This window comes from Polychytrium aggregatum (assembly GCF_025602895.1).
Source record: "Polychytrium aggregatum strain JEL109 chromosome Unknown BJ171scaffold_34, whole genome shotgun sequence".
NCBI lineage: Eukaryota > Fungi > Chytridiomycota > Chytridiomycetes > Polychytriales > Polychytrium > Polychytrium aggregatum.
The window spans coordinates 280581-299968 of record NW_026516236.1 but is presented as its reverse complement, the minus strand read 5'-3'; the positions used below and the strand labels follow the sequence as shown (position 1 = coordinate 299968).

Sequence of the window (19388 nt, the reverse complement as noted above, 5' to 3'; positions counted from 1 at the left end):
GGCCAGCCGCCTGGCCTTGGCATAAGATGCGACGAGAGACAATCAGGGCCTCCATGACCAAAGACATCCAAGTCCATCTACCGACGCCGCTGCTCGCGCTCTTGCCATATATCAAGCTGTAGCGACCGGAACAGCAGTATCCCCGCTGGAAGCTTTACGGGGTCGGCCAACGGCTTTCCCTCGTTCTCGCAATCGACTTGCGCACCGCAGTCATCTCTGCTGTATTGATCACAAGACGAGACGACAGTCGCAGAGCCAGCCAGGGCAGTGACACAGATACAGTTGCGGGTGCAGACCGGCCATGGGAGTCATGGATCGACATCCATCGCACTGGATGGGTTTGCCGGTGTCGACAGCGGTGCCGCACCATCGCCGGAGGATCCGTTTGAAGGCGGGGCGGGGGATGTACCGGCAACGGCCTTGGACTTGGGGGTTCGTGGGGCTCGCGTAGGTTTGGCCTCTTTCGGGGTCTTTGGTGCTCGCGCGGCCTTGACAGGCTCGGGGAGCGATGCAGGGGCTTCGGAAGTAGCACTACTTTCCAATGCGCCGTTGCTACCGACACCGAGCGCCTGGTCCTCACCGACATTGATGCCCGAGGGTGTAGTTGCGGCTCCGTTGCTCGACCCCAGGTCCGAGTATGCGGTTGCTCCGGACTTGCCGCGTTGGGCGGCCGGTTTTCTCGTCTTGGGCTCGCGGGGTGTGCGGGGCTTGGCTGCACCTTTGGGTTTGCTCTCGGGCTTGGAGGGCAGCGACGCCCGGGGCGTTGCATCAGCACTTGTGCCGGAAGCCATGGCCGCGGATGATGCCTTGCGCTTGAGCTCCTCTCGTCGCACTGGAAGGGATACATGCAAGAGAGTCAGTGGGCTGGCTGGGAGCCGCAGAATAAAAATGTCCTCACTTTTAGCCATTTGCACCGACACCAGCAAAGGCAGCGGTCGCTGGCCGAGCTTGGACAAAGAGCTTACGTGTTTCCTCAAGTTCATCCTCGCCAAGAAGGAGCGAGAGGACCTCTTTGGGCTTGAAGTCGACTTGCTGCTGGTACTCGCCACCCGAGATAACGACTTTTTGTATCTGTGAGCAGGGGCATCGACTGGGATCAGTATACAAGGGAGTGTCGCGGCGATCGCTCATGATGGGCACCAGAAAAGATGGCCGAGACAGCAGCCGCTTCGGTGGAAACTGAGGCACGAGAGCGGTCGACCTACCTCGTCCTTCTGTTTGGCGCGCATCAAGATGCGTTCCTCAATGGTCGCAGAAGTGATCAGTCTATAGACAGTCACCTGCTTGGTCTGGCCCAGACGATGGGCACGATCCATGGCCTGTAGGGTGGGTTTTGTCGACATCAAAAGGGTCAGTCGGCTATCCATCAGGATTCCGGACATGGTCAAGCACGAACACATCAAGAATGGATGGGCGCACCAAGCACAAACACACCAAGTACACGCATACCTGCTGATCAACAGTAGGATTCCAGTCGCTGTCATAGAAGATCACCGTGTCGGCAGCGGTGAGGTTGATGCCGAGGCCGCCGGCTCGGGTGCTCAAAAGGAACACAAAAATCTCGGGCCTAACAATGCCCAAGATGGTGGAGGTCAGCACGCCGTTTGGTTGACAGAGGCGAGTCTTGACTCACAGTCCTGTTCAAGGACATAGCGCAGACCAAGTCGCCTGCAAGACTCTTCTACTCGGTGCCGCAGGAGAGTCGATGTGGGGCGCCAGCGGGATCAAACTAGCCACGTACTTGGTCTGCCAATCGGTCACGCGGGATTTGCGATCGTTCATATCGGTGGAGCCGTCCAGGCGCAGGTACATGTACTTGCGATGAATCAAGTACTCCTTAGAAATGACGAGCGACAGTTTGCACGAGTGGGGCGAGAGAGAGCGCGACAGCAAAGTGAGGATGGGTTCCTTGCCAATTCAATGTGTCCGGGTATCCCTGCCAATCGATGCCACAAAGATACAAAAGCACAATCGCCCCCAATCCCTCTCCATCGATGGCTCGCAGCAAAGAGGGAGCCTGTCGTACCTCCATCAAATCCATCATCTTGACCATCTGGAAGAAAATCAAGACGCGGTGACCCTCCTTTCGAAGACGAGGGAGCATACTGTCCAAAACAACCATCTTGCCAGCATCGCTAATGAGACGATTTCGCTCTATGAACAGCGTCGCCATACCCAGGGTTAGCATCTCCGTTTTACGGCACGACGGAACGGGCCGGGACGCATCGATACGTCGGCCGTTGGACAGAGCTGCATTCACGGTGTGCAGCAACGGCAATACCTGGCATTTTGATATAATCGTGGCTCAGATCGCTCGCAGGACGGGCGATATCCTCGGACGGATCAGAGACACCGAGCAGCATACTGGACGAGAGATCCCTCCACAGAGTCGAAACGTGATTGCGGTTGAACATGAGATCGTTGTGTTCCCAGGCAAAGCTCCTGTCCGAGCATCTGATCTCGGCGTATGCGGATATCACCTATCAGAGCTGCTGGTGTTAGCACAAATGAGTCTGCACCGAATGCGTGCCCACGCTAACTGCAAAGCCTGTGAGAGAGGCATCGGTAAAGGCATCGCGGCATCGCACCTTGGGCGTGTACTGCTGTGTGAAGAAGCGCCAATATACCGAGTGCTTGACGATCGACAGAATGTCCAGCGAGTATGCATCGGAGGTGAGGTCAAAGCCCTGACAAGCTGGGACCAGCGCGAGCACCTGGTGCGCCGATCTATTGCAAGAGGTGGAGTCGAGTCTCGTTTAGGCCGCGGAATGCAAATGACACTTTCAAGAGCATGTCACTTCCTAACGAAGCACGGCACGTGAGGGGCAGAGGCGACACAACAGGTATCATACGCTGGGGCACTGGCGATTCCGTGGCGCTGCAGCAGTCCAAGTCGACGAGCTTGAATCCAGCATTGATAGTATCGCCATAGATATGGGAGCCCGCCCGATTGCAGCTTGTGGAGCTCCGAGAGGCTCAGGCCGACCAATCGACAGACTTGCATCTCTGCGAAACACAAGGCGGATTCACAAAGCCACAGCATAAGTTCCGCTGCAGCACCTCAGTACTGGCATCTGCAGACATGCCGATGATGTGTGGACATCAGGATTGTCCTCGCCCCCTGCGCCTCACCTGCACTCTCAACCGAGTTGAGCGGCAGCCATATGTTGAAGAGATGATCGATAACACTTTGCTTGGGATGGCTTGACAACGCTCCCACCAGCGCCAATCCGGCCCGGTATAGCTGCTTCGGTATACGATACCGCAGTCCGCCAACCAGGTTGTACGTCACCCAGCGCGGACCATCCGCCGCACTGCCCTGCGAGAATTGGATCTGGTCCGGTGGGAACATCACAAACGGAGACTCGACGTCAGCCCGCTCAAAGAGCTCCGGGTGGTTGCACACCTTGCGGAACTGCATCACCAGGTTCATCAGACTGCCGCTGACGCTGCCCGGTGCCGAATTAGCAGCTTCGAGCTGGACCTTCTCCAGCAGATCTGCCACCGAGATCTTTTCCTTCAGACCCCGGTAGATGTGTCTCTGTCGCGGCGAGAGATAGCAGATGACCTCGACCTCGAGCTTCTCGGCAAGCTCGTTCTCCACGTCCTTTTTGACGCGACGGAGCATAAATGGCTTCAGAATCATGTGCAAGCGCTTGAGTTGATGCTCGTTCAGGGTGCTCTTGTTTTCAGCGTGGCTTTCAATATCCTTGGAGAACCACTCGCTGAACTCCTCGTGCGAATCAAAAAGCGTCGGCATAATGAAGTGCAGCAGCGCCCACAGCTCCTGCATGCTGTTTTGGATGGGGGTGCCTGTAAGAAGCAGACGGTTTCGGCACTTGAACCCGAGCAATATCTTCCAGCGCGCGCTCTGCGAGCTCTTGATCGCCTGGGCCTCGTCCAGGATCATGTACTGCCACTTGATTCTCTGGAAGTATTTTTCGTCCGTGGCGACCAGGTTGTACGAGGTGACGAGGACATGGAAGGGGGCGTCGCGCCCGTAGAGCCGCTTCGAGTTCCAGAACTGTCGCAAGACCTTGCGATCTTTGGCCATGCCCCAGTACGGCAGCACTTTGAGATCCGGCGCGAACTTTGTGATCTCCTGCTGCCAGTTATGCAGGGTCGACGAAGGCGAGATCACCAGGAACGGGCCCCAGATGTTGTGGACCTCGGCGAGGTGGGCCATCAAGCTGATGGCCTGAACAGTCTTGCCGAGACCCTGGATGAAGCGGATACGAGGGTGGGAACAGAGTGTGGGTATCGAGTACATTGTGTCGGAGCATACGGCCACAGGGATTCAATGGCCCCACATTCTGCGGCTCGCGACGAGGATCCGAGGAACAGAAATGTCGCACCAGATTGAAATATCTTCCGCTGGCAATATACCGCCACCATTACCGCCGCCACCACCGCTATTTCCATCGCCATGAGCATTACCACCGCCCCACAGATCGGCAAAACGCACCACCCGGTGGGCGCTTACCATCTCGTCGGCCAGGATGCCGTTGATGCCCTGCTCATACAAATTGGCGAGCCAGTTCAGTCCCTTGAGCTGGTACGCCTTCAGGCTGCATGTGATCATTCGGGGCTGGGTCACGTCCGAGTCCATTCTCAAACTTGACGGGTTCAAAAAGTCCATGTGATCCACAGCGGCGTCGGTCGCGATTGCTGTACCCGGCCTGGCCCCATGGCTGACTTGGGCAGCCTCCGCGCGCCTGAATCGGGCAGCTTCGTCGAAGGCTCGAGTGCTCTGCTGTTGCGCAAAGAGCGCATTTGCAGCGTTGACGCGAGCATGGTCTTGGAGATTCTGTTCGTCGGCGGTGTCAAAATCAATCTGGCTGATGTCGGTGGGGACCGATGGCCCAGAGGCATCATCCAACGAGCCCTTGTCGATCTTGCGGCCAATGAAATGGCTATAGAGCTCGGTCTGGGTGATAAGAAAGTTGAGCTTGCGTGCCTGCCGCCGGGCTTCGCGGGCCTCCTCTTCCTGTCGACGGCGCTCGAGGGCATCTTTCTCGGCCTTTTTGCGGAGCTCGCGCTCTTCTCGCTCGTTGCGCTTCCAAAATAGAATCATCTCGCGATTCGCACGTCGGCAGCGCAGAGCAAAGTCCTTGGAGGACGGGGCACGATCAGCACGGATGGCCTCCTTGGCACACATTTGCGCGACCTTGCGGCAATTCGACATGCGTGTGATAACCGACTGCTGCAGCATTTTATGGACCTGTGGATAGCAATATCGTCGTCAGCATCACAAGATCGGTGGGGAGAACAGCACCTCGGCAACAAAGCAAACTCTGCACATTGGCCGCATTGACGGCCCTCGCATCGCGCAATCCTAAACCATCATGGCCGCCTACCCTCGGGATGCCTTTCGAGACAATAGCCTGCCATATCCGATCGCGCTCAGGAACAACGGACGACTCGGGTCTCAGTGGCGTTGACGGCCGTGTCGGCACTTGACTTCCCTCGTCGTCGCTTCGGAGACCGTCGCCAAAGCCGGAGCGGTAGCCTCGAGAGCCCTTGCCAACCTTGCCCTTCTGGGACCGGATGGCATGAGCAACTGCCGTAGCTGCGGCGGCGGCTTCGGCGGCTGCGGAGGCAGCAGCTTCGGCGGCAGCCATCGCAGCCGCCTCGGCAGCCGCCTTTTGTGCCATGACCTCGTCTGCCAGGCGCTTTTGCCGAGCCCTTTCGATCTCAACCGTCTCGAGCTCGGCCAAGAAGCGCTGGAAGGCGGCCTGTCGAATCTCCTGTCAAAGACGATGATGTCGAGGCCCGATAGGTGGTTAGAACACAGCGAGCAAGTACGGCAGCGGCGAGTTCGGTGAGGGTGTACCAGGTGTGAATGCCAAAAAAAAAAGTGAGCAACAAAAGAACCAGACATCCAATTCACCAGCCATAGAATGCAATTCAACAAACATGCAGGCAATCAAATCATTAAACTGCACAGCACGACATGGACGGCCAGAGGCTTGTCAAGGGGCTGAAAACACAGCACCGCTTCGTCTCTTATCCAAAGCCAAACAATAGCCGATTGCTCTGACGGACACGGCATTGCCTTCCCACCTTCTCCTTGTTCCGCATCCGCTGCAAGGCTTGGTTTTGTCGGTGTCGCAGCCGGGCCATGTACTTGGTCAGCGCTCCGGCGTACTGCGCCTTGATCTCAGGCGTAAGCTCCTCATCAATATCGTTCAGATCGGCGTCGGACGATATATCGGCAACTTCTGCACCGGCTCCATCGGTGGTCAAGCGCTCGCGCTTCTGAACAGGGATCTCGGCCAAGAGTCCGGGTTCGCTCCGAGGCCGCTTCTCGCGAGCTCTAGAATGCGATGAGTCGAGTGCCAAGGTTAATCGGATAGTACAACAAGCTGTCAGCACAGGTGATCGAGGGCGGGGAAATGGCTCATGCGCGTGGGTGGGGGGGCTGGGGCTGCAAGACATCGATCCTACTTTTCGGCATCAGGATCGGCTTTGACTGGCGGGTTGTAGTCTACATCAAGAGCGGCAGCGCGAGGGGTCAGGTCTGGTTGAGTCATCGGCTGCAGGATCCAAGGCACCAGACGGAATACTGCCATGGTCGAAGCGACGGCCAGCGCTGCACTCATGGCGGATCCATGATTTCTTGGCCAAGGATTCGTATCCCTCCCTCACTTTCTCTCCTGGCAATCTCCATCTGGCTGCACAAGAATACGAGGGCTGTTCTCCACAAGCAATGCCGCGCGATGCACAAACCGACATTTGCTAAGGTCCTCTGTTGGCATGACCATCGGCAGCAGGGACTTTTTGGGCTTATCTGCTGCAGGCTTCGCAGGCCTGCCCAGTTTTGCAGCGGCGCCGCCTTCGCCATCGAGCCTGACGGTCAGCATCGGGTTGAGCGCGGCCACCCCGTGGACTCCTGAACTTTCCGACGCCAAATCGAGAACCTGCTCGGGATATTCCACCTTGATGCTGTCGCCAAGAATCAGAGCAGTGGCAGCGACGGCAGCGAGCAAATTCTCCGACTTGCGTTTGCGTCCTCGAGCCTTGGGCTTGGTCGGGTCGTCGGGGCCAGCAGCTGAATCGCGCTTGACCTTGTACTTTTGGTAGGGGGTATGTACATCGGTCTTTTCGGGGCCTATGATTTGGGCATCGCTGGTGACGAAGCTCCCCTCCCTTTTCAGTGAGCCGCCAATCAAGACGTTGGTATGGGCGCCCTGGGCACCGCCGTCGCTTGACACCGTGAGTCGAGGGGCTGTGGGAGGAACGACGGGCTCGTCCAAGTTACTGCCAGCATTGAGCATTCTGCTTGGTGGACGATCGGGGGCAGCGGCAGCCGGATGCGGGGCGCGTGACTCGGGCGCGGCTGCATGGGTTTGCTGCGAATCGGAAACCATGCCAAGAATAACAGCAAGACATCCCAAGGGTGAGCATCTCTGGCACGCACAGCCACAGCATGTACTGAATACGAACGGCTCAAGACCGGAGGCAGCCAGGGTACGGGTCGCTAACTTACATCTCCAGGAATGGAATAGGGCCGCGCTGGCCGTCCAAGTAACTGTGCTTCGCTCGGGTACTGTCGTGAGGAGCTCCAGCGGTGCGATGAAGCAGAAGATGTGGTATCCTCTCCGTGTGTATGCGCTGGGGCCGTTGCATACTGCGAGCCATACGGGCCTGGGTCGTATCTTGTTCGGTCGACCTCGGAGCCCTTTGGACGCTCGGAGGGCTGCTCTTCGCGGAATCGGGAGTCGGCGGGGGTGTCGGAGTGATGGGGCCCCAGACCCGGGAGGCTGATATCCTTGAACGGCTCCCGCTGCGAGGGGCGATGGTCCCACTCGGACGAGTACGCCCGCGAGTCGAAAGGAGACGGCGACTCGGCTGGATGGGTATGCGCGTCGGTCTTGATTGGACCTGATGCAGAATGCAGCGAATCTGAAGAGGTCATCCGATCGCTCCGATACACAGGAGAGCCTTGTGAATAGCGCTCGTCCTTGAAAGTCGGGAAGGACTTGTCGGGCTGGGGACGCAGAAGGCCGAGTGTTGTCGAGGTCGACGGCCAAAGATATCAAAGACAGTGTCAGTGCCACAGATACCGTTCGTACCATGAATGTCGCAAAGATCCGATGAAACACGGGATTAAATCCTCGCACCCTCAGAATAGAAAGTACAGGCACCGTCGAGCGCAGCAATTCCGCGCCCAAACGACATGTCCATCCTGCCCGAATTGCCCGAAAGGCACGATCAGGACGATACCCACCGTCGATGCCCAGGGTCGAAAAGCATTGCTGAAATGAGAGTCGGGTTCTGGCCCAGGCCGGCCAAGACCATGGACGCTGCCGCTCGAGTCGATCGAAGCACCCGAGAGATCCTCATGACTCGCCGCGTGCAACGGCGCCCCAGAGGAAAGACGAGAATCGATAGGACGCCGCAGACCGCTTGGGAGTGGCGAGCTTGCAGCAGAGCTCGAACTGGACTTGATCGGGTGCATGAAGCCAGGACTAAGGCTCGAGTCGTCTGCAGCAGAGTCGTAGCTTCGGTAAGGATCACGCCGTTCGGAAGGCGAAGTCTCGTTTGATTCGGACTGGCGTGGGAGGAATCGAGGGTGGCCGGGGGTGGACACCGGGCTCGGGTCCATTCGGCTTCGGGAAGCAACAGGCGTTCCAGGGAACCCTTCGCCAGCGATATACGGCCGTGGGGAGTTCGACTGGAGCTTGTAGTAGGGGTCGGGTGTATGCTGAGACGACGCTGGTCTGTAGATATTCCAGCAAGAACAGGGTCGAGGCCAGAGTCGTATGACAGAGTCGTATGACAGAGTATTGTTCCAGTCCGAGTAGATGAGCATATGTAAATATATCGGTGTGGGCATCGATGTGGATGTGAGTGTGCATGTTCCCAGTCGACAGTGTTGCATTGTCGGCATCTGCAGCGCCGGCATGAGCACGACCAGTGCCCACAGATCGCATCCAGGAGCAGAGCCGTGTCAAGAAGCGAATCCAACCCGTACCGAATATGTCTTCGCTCGTCCGCCGAGCTCATATAAGCAGGGCCGGTGTCTGTGGGGCCGATATCGTCGCTGTGGGGCAAGCTCGGATCTGAGAGACAGGAACCGATCGACAGAGTAAGAAGGAGGCCCGCCGAGTGATCTCCATTTGCGATGCGGTCGTTCGCCACGGACCCGCAACCATCGATCGCGAGAGCCATTGTCCAGACAGAGGACTTGGGATTCCAATGGCCGGTGCTATGACGGCGCTGGCAAGGTCATGCCGTCGCCCGACAGAGAAACAGCCCAGCACGAAGGCGAGTGTAGCCCGCCCCTCGTCTCGCTCCTCCGGTTGCAGACGATCGACCAGTCGTCGGACGCGATGAGAGCGGAGCTTTGAATGCAGACCGATCGAAGATTCGGACAGCTCGCCAGCGTTGCAATTTGCGCATCTGTTTGCTTGGTGGCTCGTGGGTGCAAACTCGGCGATGGTCAGTACTTACACGAACGATCGAATTCAGAGCCCGGCCGAGCGAGACTGGATCCGGTGAAGGCAGGATGCTTGCGTGCCGGGTCCGGATGGGAGAGCGAAGTGGGCGGGAACGACGCCAAAGGCTCTTCACGACGATCTTCGGGCGCTGCGGTAGCAAAGGACGATGCCGCCGACGGGTCGTGTTGGAGCTGCTGCGAAAGGGAAGGCAGCGGGGCTGGCGACCAACTTGGCGGAGAGACCACACCGGCCGAGGCCGGGCGCGGCTGGAGCGAGATCCGGTTCGCCGAGACGGCGTTGATGTTGTCGGCGGAACTGGCGTTGGAATGGTTGCTGCTGAAGCCGCTGGCATTGGGCGCTGTGCTCGAACCGATCCACGGATCCATTGGGCAGACGATGGACAGGGCAACGGAGGGCGAGGACGAGGGAGATGCCAAAGGCGACAAAGACGAACCAGCGATCTAGAGCAGAGACGATCGAGTCGAGAGCACCAGCAGCAGCAGCAGCAGCAGCAACGAGTCCAGGCCGACAACGGCAGAAACAGCAGGTCGAGTGGAGGATCGGATGATAGGCGAGTAGCCGAGGCAGCAGGCAACGGCTTGCAGACGGTAAAGTTGACGGAGGATATGTGGTAAAAGCCAAGCACACGCAAGGGTGAGAGCGAGCAATGCCGAAGTGGGCAAGTAGTGCCGGTGCGAGCAAAGGGCAATGCAGATGCGAGAGAGAGCGCGCCGAGGAAGACGGGGAGTGTGGGCCCGAGCCAGCAAGAAGGACGCCTGGGAGGGAGGTCCGCAGACGGCGAAAAACGAAAACGGGCGACTGGGGGGGGGGGCAGCCGAGGCCATCCCAGGCCGTGCGAAGGGCCGCTGGAGGGTGTCGAAGGAGTCGCTGTTTGGGTTGAGCGCCGGCAAAGACGGACGTGTTCTGTGGCGCTCTGTGCCTCAATCCATAGACGATCGCCGAGGTGGATCGCCGGGGTGGATCGCTGTGGTTGATGATGGCATTGAGCGCTACGAGCGATCATTGCAACTGATCATTGCAACTGATCACTTCAGCGGGGCATTGCAGTCGACGGTGTCTTCTGTGCAAATACGTTGAGGATACAGAGCAGCCGTCGCCGCGCAATCGTCGCAATCGTTGCAATCGTGGCAATCATCGCAACCCGCTCCGCATGCACACTGCTTCGATCAAATACGCAGGCTGTCGGTATGCAACACATGGATCACTTGGGCCGCTGCTTGGACTCGTCTGCTGATATGGTCATGGCAGCGACGGTGTGTATTCAGGCAACAGGCAGGCACCTCTGAACGACGCCATCGCCCAGATGTACCCGCTTTGTGTTTTTGCACTCAATCGATACATGTTCGTCAGTTCAGACGCTGCTCTACCGACGGGCCCATCTCCTCGTACTCCTTCTTCGAGACCCACATCTGGTGGAAGGAGCCCAGCGATGCCAAGATCGAGCCTCCCACCCACGCACTGAACTTGCGCTCGATCATGTTCCCGGGCGAATGAAGCTTGACCCGCATCTGCATGGATAGGCCCGATGTTAGCACTCTGGCTGCAGCACAATCACCATGGAAAGCGACATCAGCAGCGCCGATGCTGCCAGCTCCACAGCGATGCGACGAGTGCACCTAGCCCATGTCCGATGTCTGGAGTTACAATGTCCGAGCTGGACCAGAGCCTCTCCCCTCCTCATGCATCTCACCATATTGGCATTCACCGAGAGCTCGGCGCTGAGACGCTCGTTGAATCCCGGGAGCGAACTTGTGCCGCCCGTGGACACTGCGTTCGAGTAAAGCGTGGGCCGCAAATCGGCGTCGCATGCCTGGATCGACAGATCCACCAGCTGCTGGATGCCCAGTAGGCCTGCATCCACCTTGCCCTGAAGTTGTCGTCCAAGCCACCGTCAGTAACGGCACCGGACCAAGGAACGACCCACCAACAAGCCCCACCGCGCTACTCACAGACTGCGACGCTTTGGGGTTGAACAGAATCTCCGGGGCTTTGAACCGCTCGAGGCCAAAGTAGTTGTTGTAGCCATTGGGGAACTCGTACGACTTTTTGGGTTGGAGGGACATGACCCTGGACAAGAAACTCGAGTCAGCAAGCAGGAATAGCCGACGCCAGCACGATACGGCTCACCAGATAGATAAGCATGCCCTAGTCTCTCAGCATCCCTGCAAATGGCTTCCCGCCCACACAGAGGCTTTGTCAGCAGTTCCGGTCGAGCCGCCCTTACCGGTCGTCCCAGCGAGCGCTTTCAGAAACATGGCAGACAGTCTCCTTGAAATCGTTGATCACTCGCTGTTCACGAAGGTCGATACACCGTTAGAGCCCCTCTGCAACTGGCTACCTGTATGGGCTCATAGCCGACTGCAGCTGCTGCACCTAATGCCGGCCCGAGCGAGCGTCCTCTGGTTCGCAAACCTACCTCAACAGACAAGGCATGGAAGCTCTCGGTCGAGTTGGGGCGATTGCGCTCCACAAAGCTGGCCGGGACGCCTGCATCAGAGGGGGATTTGGAGAGCACTTTGTATTGCGGTACAACGTCGATGCCGGAGCTGGAGAGATAGTGGGCAATCTCGCTCGAGACAGCGTCTCCGGCAAGGGCCTGGTATTGGATGCCTGGTCACCAGATGTGCATACGAGTCAGCCGCGACCGAAGAAAATACTTGAGCAAAGAATGCATTGGCACATGCTGCAGCGGACCGACACTCTCGCAGAAACTGCCCATCAGCAGCCACACGCAGAGCCGCCTGCCAGAGAGCCGGGTTGGGTTGGCGCCTCGGCCGATTTGATAGCGACGACTGCCTGTCTGACACCGATATCTCTCTGTTGGCCCGACGTGGCCAGGCAATCTACCAACCTCGTTTGAGAACATAGCCTTCGAATACCGGCACAACACTTGTGGCCGTGGCTCCCGAGTCGATGATCAGGGTCGTAGCTCGACCAGAGGAGAACCTAGGAAGCAGTGATGCGGGCAAAGAGTGCGATCGCCATCGTCGGAGTCAGCCTTGAACCACCCTGCGCCTGCTTTGGGCACACACCAAGTCAATCCGCTGCCTGCGCTGATCGCACCGAGCGCCAATCAACCTACGCTGTCAGAACAGGCGACTTGGCCAAGTAGAAAGCAGGCACTTTGAAGGTCTCGAACGCCAGCTCCATCAGCTTTTCTCGATCTTCGCGCGGGTTCCAGGCCGGCTCGGAGAGGAGGAGCGGGTGCTCGGCGGGGTTAATTCTCATCCTCCGAGAGTAGACATAGTCCCAGACGGCCTCATACTCGTCCCAGTTCTGAACTGCAGAGGATAACGTCGGACGTTGGTCAGCAAGAAGCCGGCGGCTGGTGGAGGATAAGATGCCAGTGATCTGCGATGCGAAAGGCATCGGACTAGATGGGGCATCGCCTCCTGCAGCATCTCCGCCGATCCGTTTCGACCATGGATCGAGAGAGGGCACTGCCCTGTCACAACCAGGCTTTCTGGTTCTTGACAGATACACACCAAGGCCCTGAGACACGGGCTTGCGGATGTCCATGTTCTCCCGCCAGCAATACACTTCGGTTTCGCCCAGGAATCGCTTGCTCTTCTTTGTTGCCGGGGCACGATCACCACCACCCATGATCGTATCGCCCTGGGCATCGGCTGCACCGGCTTCTCCAGCAATCGATCCCACGACAGTTGGAAAGACCGCCTTGGGGGTGTCTTCGCCAGCGAACCCAACGCGGGTGGACGATGATCCGACATCCAGAACGAGGGCCGAAACCTCGTCTGCATCGACAAGCCCGCGAGGACACAGCGGAGGAAAAGGAGGGTGAGTCGACGGCCATCGCCGCTGGAGCTGCATGCGGATGCGGACAGCTTGGGCGGCTCGCTGCTGCAGACATACCTCCTCCGTAAGTGACCATGGCAGGCGTCTGTCGTTGCAGATGTCAGCGAGATCGGGGAGCGGTGCGCATGTGCGGGCGCTGGGACCGATCGAGCCAGGCTGGTTCGCTGGCTGGCTGGTTCACTGGCTGGTTCGCTGGCTGGATCGATGGCTCGAGCCGGCTCGAGCGGTGCTGGGCCTTGCACACACAGTGTGGTTGCAGCCGTTGGTTCTCGCACCTTCGCGACCAATCAGCGCGGAGAAGGCCGCCATCCGCCCTGGATTCGGGGGCGCCCTCAAAAGCAGCCTCTCCGCTGACGCACCCCCGTTCCCGCAGGGTATCTGCTGCCCGCTGCATTTGCGATTCATCAATCCCTCGCCAAATACCGCACAAGCCCACGAGAATGCAGTCCGCCGAGCAAGTGGACTACTACGCAATACTAGGGTAGGCGCATACTGAACTGCCGTGCATCAACTCGGTGCGATGCGATGTGATGCGATGCGATACGAAGCAATGCGATGTAATGTGATGCGGCTGGATGATCTGGGGTGTGGTTGCTCCGGGGATGCTCGCGAGCAATGGCTTGCCCGGAGACTCTGAGTGCATCCACTGACGCATAGCCATTTTCTCATGGATACCGATGGATACTAGCCTCTCTCGATCTGCCAACCCAGATGAAGTCAAACGAGGTGAGCCGCTCAAGGAACGAGCAACACCACAAAATGCCCGTTCGGTCGGATTGAGCAGCAACACACTCGGCTACGGTGGCATGAACACACTCAGTTGCGGTGACATGAACACACATGCTGACACGGCCTCTCCTTTGGGCAAATATCCCGACAGCGTACCGAAAGGAGGCGCTGAGATGGCATCCAGACAAGAACACCGACAACCGCGATGAGGCAGAGCATCGGTTCAAGCTCATATCAGAGGTAAGCGATGCCCCGTGCTATCTGCGTGGCGTCAGAATCCCCGGTGTTCCGCCAGCAGCAGAGACTGACACATCCCGTGCAAAGGCATACGAGGTGCTCAAGGATCGTAAGTATCGCCTGAGTGCCAGCCACACCGAGCTGCCCCGATCGACTCGCCATGCAGTGCAAGCGAAGCTGTGTGTCGCCCAGGAACTTACAGCCAACCCATATTCTCGCCTTCCCACTCGCAGCTGAGCAGCGACAGATGTATGACAGCTATGGAATCGATGGTCTGAAGAACGGCCCCGCCAGCAACCAGCAGCAGTTCGGACGGGGTGGCTTCCGGCCTGGGTTCCATCCCGGATTCCAGTTCCACGACCCTCACGAGATCTTTCGGTAGGCTGTCGGGGCGGCGTCGCTGTGGCGATAGTCATCCGTTCGAGTAATACCGATATATAGTCCATGTCTTTGCCGCGCAAGAATCGGCGCCGCTCAAATGACCGATCGAGCGGCCGCCAACAAAACACCAACTAACTGTGTTGCGACTGCCCTCTCCTTCTCCTTTCCTCCCATCCGTCGAACAATCACTAGCCAATTCTTTGGCGGAGTGGATCCGTTCGCTCGAGCCTTCCGCGATCCATTCGGCCGCGACCCGTTCGGATTCGATGTCTTTGCCAATGACCCGTTCTTCAGCCCTGGGGCAAGACCGCAGCAGGGCGGGGTGCCTGGCCAACAGCGAGGCGTTGCCGATCCTTTTGCGATGCACTCGCCCTTTGGCAGTCTGTCGATGCACCAGCCCTTTGGCGGCTTCGTGAACGGAGGCAACGGCGGGTCGTCGTTCATGTCCTTCAGCAGCACCAGCAGCTCCGGGGGCAACAACGGCGCATTTATGACCTCGAGCTCCTCCAGCACCACCATCGTCAACGGCGAGAGGCGCACCGTAACCACCACGACCGATTCAGCTGGGAACCAGACCGTCGAGACCCTTGTTCAGGACCGAAACGGACGGGTCACACGGGAGATGGTCGTCAACGGCGTTCCCCAGGTCCTCGAAGACGGCGGCAGAAGCAAGTCCAAGGCCATCCGCAGTCAGTAAATCCAGATCTAAGTCACAAGCAAGCAAGCACGCTCAGTCAGCCAGTAATAGGACGGTCTCATGGGAGACTCGCTTCCACGTATATGCTTCGATAGCGATCGCCATAATCGATTCAGTGGTATCCCAGCATCGCCCAGCCGGTTGGCCAACTGCCCAACACCAGAGCAAATCTTTGTCTGAACTAGCCAACCAGCCAACCAGCCAACCAACCGGCCTACGAGTAGATCGGCGCTCAACCCACAGTACACTCGCGCACGATGCCGAACTCACTCGGCCCACAGCACTCTTTTTGTTTTGAAATTGCATGTTGTAGCAATCAGTGTGAGCAGCCGGGAGGAAGGAGACTCTCTGTCCGGCCCGCTGCAGTTTGTCAAATACACCATACCCAACGCAGCATCAGGGCGGCATCAGAGCGGCATCAGCAGCAGATCGTTTGGTCGTTGACCGAATCGCTGGGTGTCTGGCTTTGTTGGGCTCTGAGCCATTCGGGTCTGCGAATAATGGAACTTGGGCGAGACCAGCCACCCCCAACGCAGTATTGGGTGGGGATGTGCTTGGGGCATACCCAAGGCACGGCGACTTTGGGGGATCGCCTGCGATCAGATCCAAGCACCACCGCCGCCAGAGTGGCAAGCTGTGGCACGCCATTGGCATTTCGACGGCCGGATGAACCGCAAGCCGGAAAAACCTGAGGGCCCCACAAACAGGGGTGCGATCCACCATGGCGGCCATGGGCCCCAGGGCATCGTTGGCAGTCGTGCCCACTGCAAACTGCCACCGCCGATACCGGCGAACCATTCGGGGTGCACATACGGCCCCTCCTCCTCCCTGGTGCTCGGCCGCAACCCGCTTACGAATTGCTGCGGGCTTGGCGGCCCCAGGCGCCCCCTCGTTCGCGCGCTGACAAATTGATCCTGCCATCCAGATAAAACCTATCAACTCATGGCCCTCTCACCACACCGCACCACACCGCACCACACCGCACCACACCGCACCACACCGCATCGCATCATCGGCCCCTTGCCGCACACAGCTCGTCCATCTCCACCCCCTTTCACCGCGCCTCTTTGCCCAGCCATGTCCATCCACCCTCCTCTCGTTCCCATTGTCGGATCATGGTCGCTTCTGTTTGGCGGTTACCAGACCTACCTGATGTTCAAGGTCATCGGCCAGCGTGTCGCCAACAAGGTCTCGATCGGAGCCGGCGAGGGCCTGGTTGAGAAGGCCCGAGCGGCCGGCAAGAGCCAAGGTGTGTTGAACGAGATCCCCCCACGGCAACTACATCAATCGAGCGCTTGACACTGTGTTCGCACGCTCCATGCTGAATAGCCCGCTCTGTTCTGCAGCCGAGATCGATGAGATCGAGCACGGCGTCCAAATGCTTGTCCGCGCCATCCGAGCCCATGCCAAGTACGTTGCTGCCGCTTGGCTCCCTGTTTGGGGTGCAATGTCATCGGATCCGTTGCCGTGATGACCATCGTTGGTTGATCATGAGCAACTCTGCCAGCCGTTGTCTGTCTGTTTGCATCCTCGGACTCACTCCCACATCTCTCCGTACACCCTGCAGCTTCACGGAGCATGTTCCCTTGGCTCTCCTCGTCCTGGGCTTTGCCGAGCTGAACGGCGCCAACAGCCTCTATCTCCACTCCTCTTTGGCTATCCTGCTGATCGCCCGCTACCTCCATGCGGACCTGACCTTCCTCAACGAGAAGAACAAGCGGGCCTTTGGACCGACCCGAACCATGGGTGTCTCCGGCACCATCGCAGTGACCCTCATCTCGGCCGGCTACAGCGCGTTCCTCGCCTTCCAGCCCGCCATTACCTCTGCTATCAAATCCCTCTTCTAGTTACCTGCCATGCGCTTGGAACCAAAGGGCCACCCTTGCGTGAGCCTGCTTTGAAACTTTGATTGTGCCTTCATAATATACGCCCACATCTGACCGTGTCCATGCGAAGTGTCGGGAGTACATGGGGCGGGTGCTATCACCAGTGCAGATTGTCTGGACGGATGTGCTGCTCGCCAGATCGGCAAGCGGGGAGCCTGGACAGGTTTCAGGCTCGATCCAAAAACACTGGGCGCGGCAACCTCTCAGACGGCTTGGGCTTGCACCCGCATCTCCTTTCCAACCCGTCGACAGCTGCTGCATCTCGTTGTCGGTCGCCCCTTGCACCCAACATCCCAGCGCCGCCAAAACCGTCAAAATGCCGAGTGGTGCTGTCGATCCTCCTGCCGGTGTCGCACCCGAGGTTCATCAGAGCCTGGAACAGCTGTCGAGGAGAGAGCTTGCCATCGAAGCCACAATCGCCGAGCTCAAGGAAGTGGCATCCGTCAAGCTCATCAACGATCTGAATCTGGACCTGCGGGAGCAGATGAGAGCGCTCCAGCAAGCCATCCAGGTAGAGCCAATCGATTTGCTACCGGCCGTGTGCGCTATGAGGCAGACACGTTCCTCGATGGCAACGAACGACCTTTGGTTCTCGAGCATCGCTGGCAGAGCCGTATCCCTGAATATCCCTTTCCAATAGAACCTGCGGCTGCAGGCCGAATACTATGACGGCACATCCTCGGAATGGATCCTCGGCAGGCTCGAACGGCACGATGGAATGCACCGCCAGTAAAGTTGAGCCAACCTGTCGGAGGAACTGGAAGGCGCCCGGCTGATATGGATGTCGATGGATCTATCCGCTCGGTCCGGTCGGGCTTCTGTCGGTTACTCTGCGCTGCACGGCGCCGAGACTTGAGCAGAGTCTTTCTCCCCTGACTCTGCCTCCCATCACCCGCAGACTCCAGATCAGCATTCGACAGACAAACCTCTTCATGAAATCCGAACTGGATCGGCGTGCCGAACGAGAGCGAGAAGAGCTGCTGAAGACCAGCGGGACAGAGCGGCAAGAGCTGTGGCAACAGAAACTCGAGTACGTTATATTGACCCGACCGCCCAAGTGCCTGCACCGTCCCGGATATGGCTGGTGGGCTGGATCGGGCAGTTTGGTGCTGATGCTGCTCTTCAACCATCTTGGAATCCGCATTTCGTCGTTGGTCCGCCCAGCACCGAAGAAAAGCTCCTCCAGTCCAACTCGGAGCTGACGAGCATGCTCAAGAATGCAGTGCAAATGATGAACGCCGAGGTTGAAAAAAGCGCCCAGACAACCAAGGCATTGAGTGAGTGTCTCCTCGACCCTGGAGGGCTTTGATCGCTCGGCCTTTGGTTCATGATCGCACAACGCCCATACTTCAAGCGATCGAAAGGAAGCTTGGCTAACAAACTGTCTGACTTGCGACCCCCTCCTCCTCCGGGCAGATGACTCCACGGCGCTGCTACAGAAAACCCACACCGAGTACAGCAGCTACGATCGGGCCCTGCGAGGAGGACGTGCCATCATCACTCGCCTGAAGCGACGAGACTGGACCGACAAGGTTATGATCATGTTTGGCTTGCTGGTGTTTTGTTTGACGGTGCTTCACATCATCCGGAAGCGGGTATGGATTCCCGGACTGCCCTACGGCTCCAAGGAGTGTCCCGCCGGTTCGTGGACATGCTCGCCAAGAAAGGTCAATCCGGCCGTCGTCGAGGACCACCACCACCATCACCACTACCACACCGGAAGTTCCGAGAAGCCGAAGGCGGCTCAAAACGGGGACAGCCATGCTTCTGACCACGCCCACGAGCACCACCACGAGCACCACGACCATCACGACCGCTTCGACTTTGATGGGGAGAGCAACGGAATGTTTGTCTAGCACAGAAACTAGCGCCGCAGCTCGGTTGCTGGAGGGGAATCTTGTCCTGGGTGATTACTTGCGCCGACTGCCTCGGCCTCATGCATCTGGCCCCGTCGCGAGGTTTCTGCAATCGAGAAGATGCTCTCATGCTGAAGCCAGCGACCACTATCGTCTGGTGACTGAATATACATACATCGTCGCCAGCTGCATAATCCACTGTGCGGTCCACAACACAGCAGCTGTGTCTGTGGTTGTGGTGCTGAACAGGAATACCAAGTTCCGCGAGGGAACTCACCCCGACACAGCAAGGTATCGGCGCCAAAAAGCCATCAAACCCGATCTC

General features: G+C 58.4%; 6 protein-coding genes across 6 annotated transcripts; 3 read left to right on the top strand and 3 right to left on the bottom strand.

Moving 5' to 3' along the window:
- Positions 1 to 192: 192 nt before the first annotated feature.
- Positions 193 to 7015, bottom strand: BJ171DRAFT_191200 (SNF2 family N-terminal domain-containing protein). The gene is made up of 15 exons (XM_053106172.1): positions 6734 to 7015; positions 6448 to 6487; positions 6064 to 6316; positions 5358 to 5747; positions 4484 to 5221; positions 3133 to 4219; positions 2853 to 3006; positions 2589 to 2727; positions 2282 to 2480; positions 2027 to 2154; positions 1742 to 1836; positions 1450 to 1567; positions 1206 to 1319; positions 966 to 1071; positions 193 to 832 (listed from the first exon to the last, which is right to left on the bottom strand). The coding sequence occupies exons 1-15, from the start codon at positions 6861 to 6863 to the stop codon at positions 309 to 311; spliced, it is 4215 nt and encodes a 1404-aa protein (XP_052964182.1). The 5' UTR covers positions 6864 to 7015; the 3' UTR covers positions 193 to 308.
- On the bottom strand, positions 7007 to 9969 carry BJ171DRAFT_191212 (uncharacterized protein). The gene is made up of 5 exons (XM_053106173.1): positions 9457 to 9969; positions 8978 to 9065; positions 8231 to 8723; positions 7490 to 7990; positions 7007 to 7228 (listed from the first exon to the last, which is right to left on the bottom strand). Exons 1-5 carry the CDS (start codon positions 9827 to 9829, stop codon positions 7169 to 7171), a joined length of 1515 nt encoding a protein of 504 aa, XP_052964181.1. The 5' UTR covers positions 9830 to 9969; the 3' UTR covers positions 7007 to 7168.
- A 690-nt stretch (positions 9970 to 10659) lies between these two features.
- BJ171DRAFT_515684 (actin family) lies at positions 10660 to 13397 on the bottom strand. Its single transcript, XM_053111973.1, has 9 exons — positions 13335 to 13397; positions 12950 to 13216; positions 12547 to 12745; positions 12316 to 12410; positions 11881 to 12074; positions 11689 to 11753; positions 11414 to 11531; positions 11155 to 11331; positions 10660 to 10972 (listed from the first exon to the last, which is right to left on the bottom strand). Exons 1-9 carry the CDS (start codon positions 13351 to 13353, stop codon positions 10811 to 10813), a joined length of 1296 nt encoding a protein of 431 aa, XP_052964180.1. The 5' UTR covers positions 13354 to 13397; the 3' UTR covers positions 10660 to 10810.
- Positions 13398 to 13567: 170 nt separating this feature from the next.
- Positions 13568 to 15528, top strand: BJ171DRAFT_515682 (DnaJ-like protein 4). The gene is made up of 6 exons (XM_053111972.1): positions 13568 to 13758; positions 13966 to 14003; positions 14158 to 14246; positions 14331 to 14352; positions 14477 to 14621; positions 14817 to 15528. The coding sequence occupies exons 1-6, from the start codon at positions 13718 to 13720 to the stop codon at positions 15319 to 15321; spliced, it is 840 nt and encodes a 279-aa protein (XP_052964179.1). The 5' UTR covers positions 13568 to 13717; the 3' UTR covers positions 15322 to 15528.
- Positions 15529 to 16273: 745 nt separating this feature from the next.
- BJ171DRAFT_515680 (membrane-associated, eicosanoid/glutathione metabolism protein) lies at positions 16274 to 17266 on the top strand. Its single transcript, XM_053111971.1, has 3 exons — positions 16274 to 16570; positions 16668 to 16731; positions 16889 to 17266. The coding sequence occupies exons 1-3, from the start codon at positions 16399 to 16401 to the stop codon at positions 17166 to 17168; spliced, it is 516 nt and encodes a 171-aa protein (XP_052964178.1). The 5' UTR covers positions 16274 to 16398; the 3' UTR covers positions 17169 to 17266.
- Positions 17267 to 17428: 162 nt separating this feature from the next.
- BJ171DRAFT_515679 (Sec20-domain-containing protein) lies at positions 17429 to 19254 on the top strand. Its single transcript, XM_053111970.1, has 5 exons — positions 17429 to 17718; positions 17848 to 17936; positions 18106 to 18237; positions 18372 to 18484; positions 18624 to 19254. Exons 1-5 carry the CDS (start codon positions 17524 to 17526, stop codon positions 19061 to 19063), a joined length of 969 nt encoding a protein of 322 aa, XP_052964177.1. The 5' UTR covers positions 17429 to 17523; the 3' UTR covers positions 19064 to 19254.
- Positions 19255 to 19388: the final 134 nt, after the last annotated feature.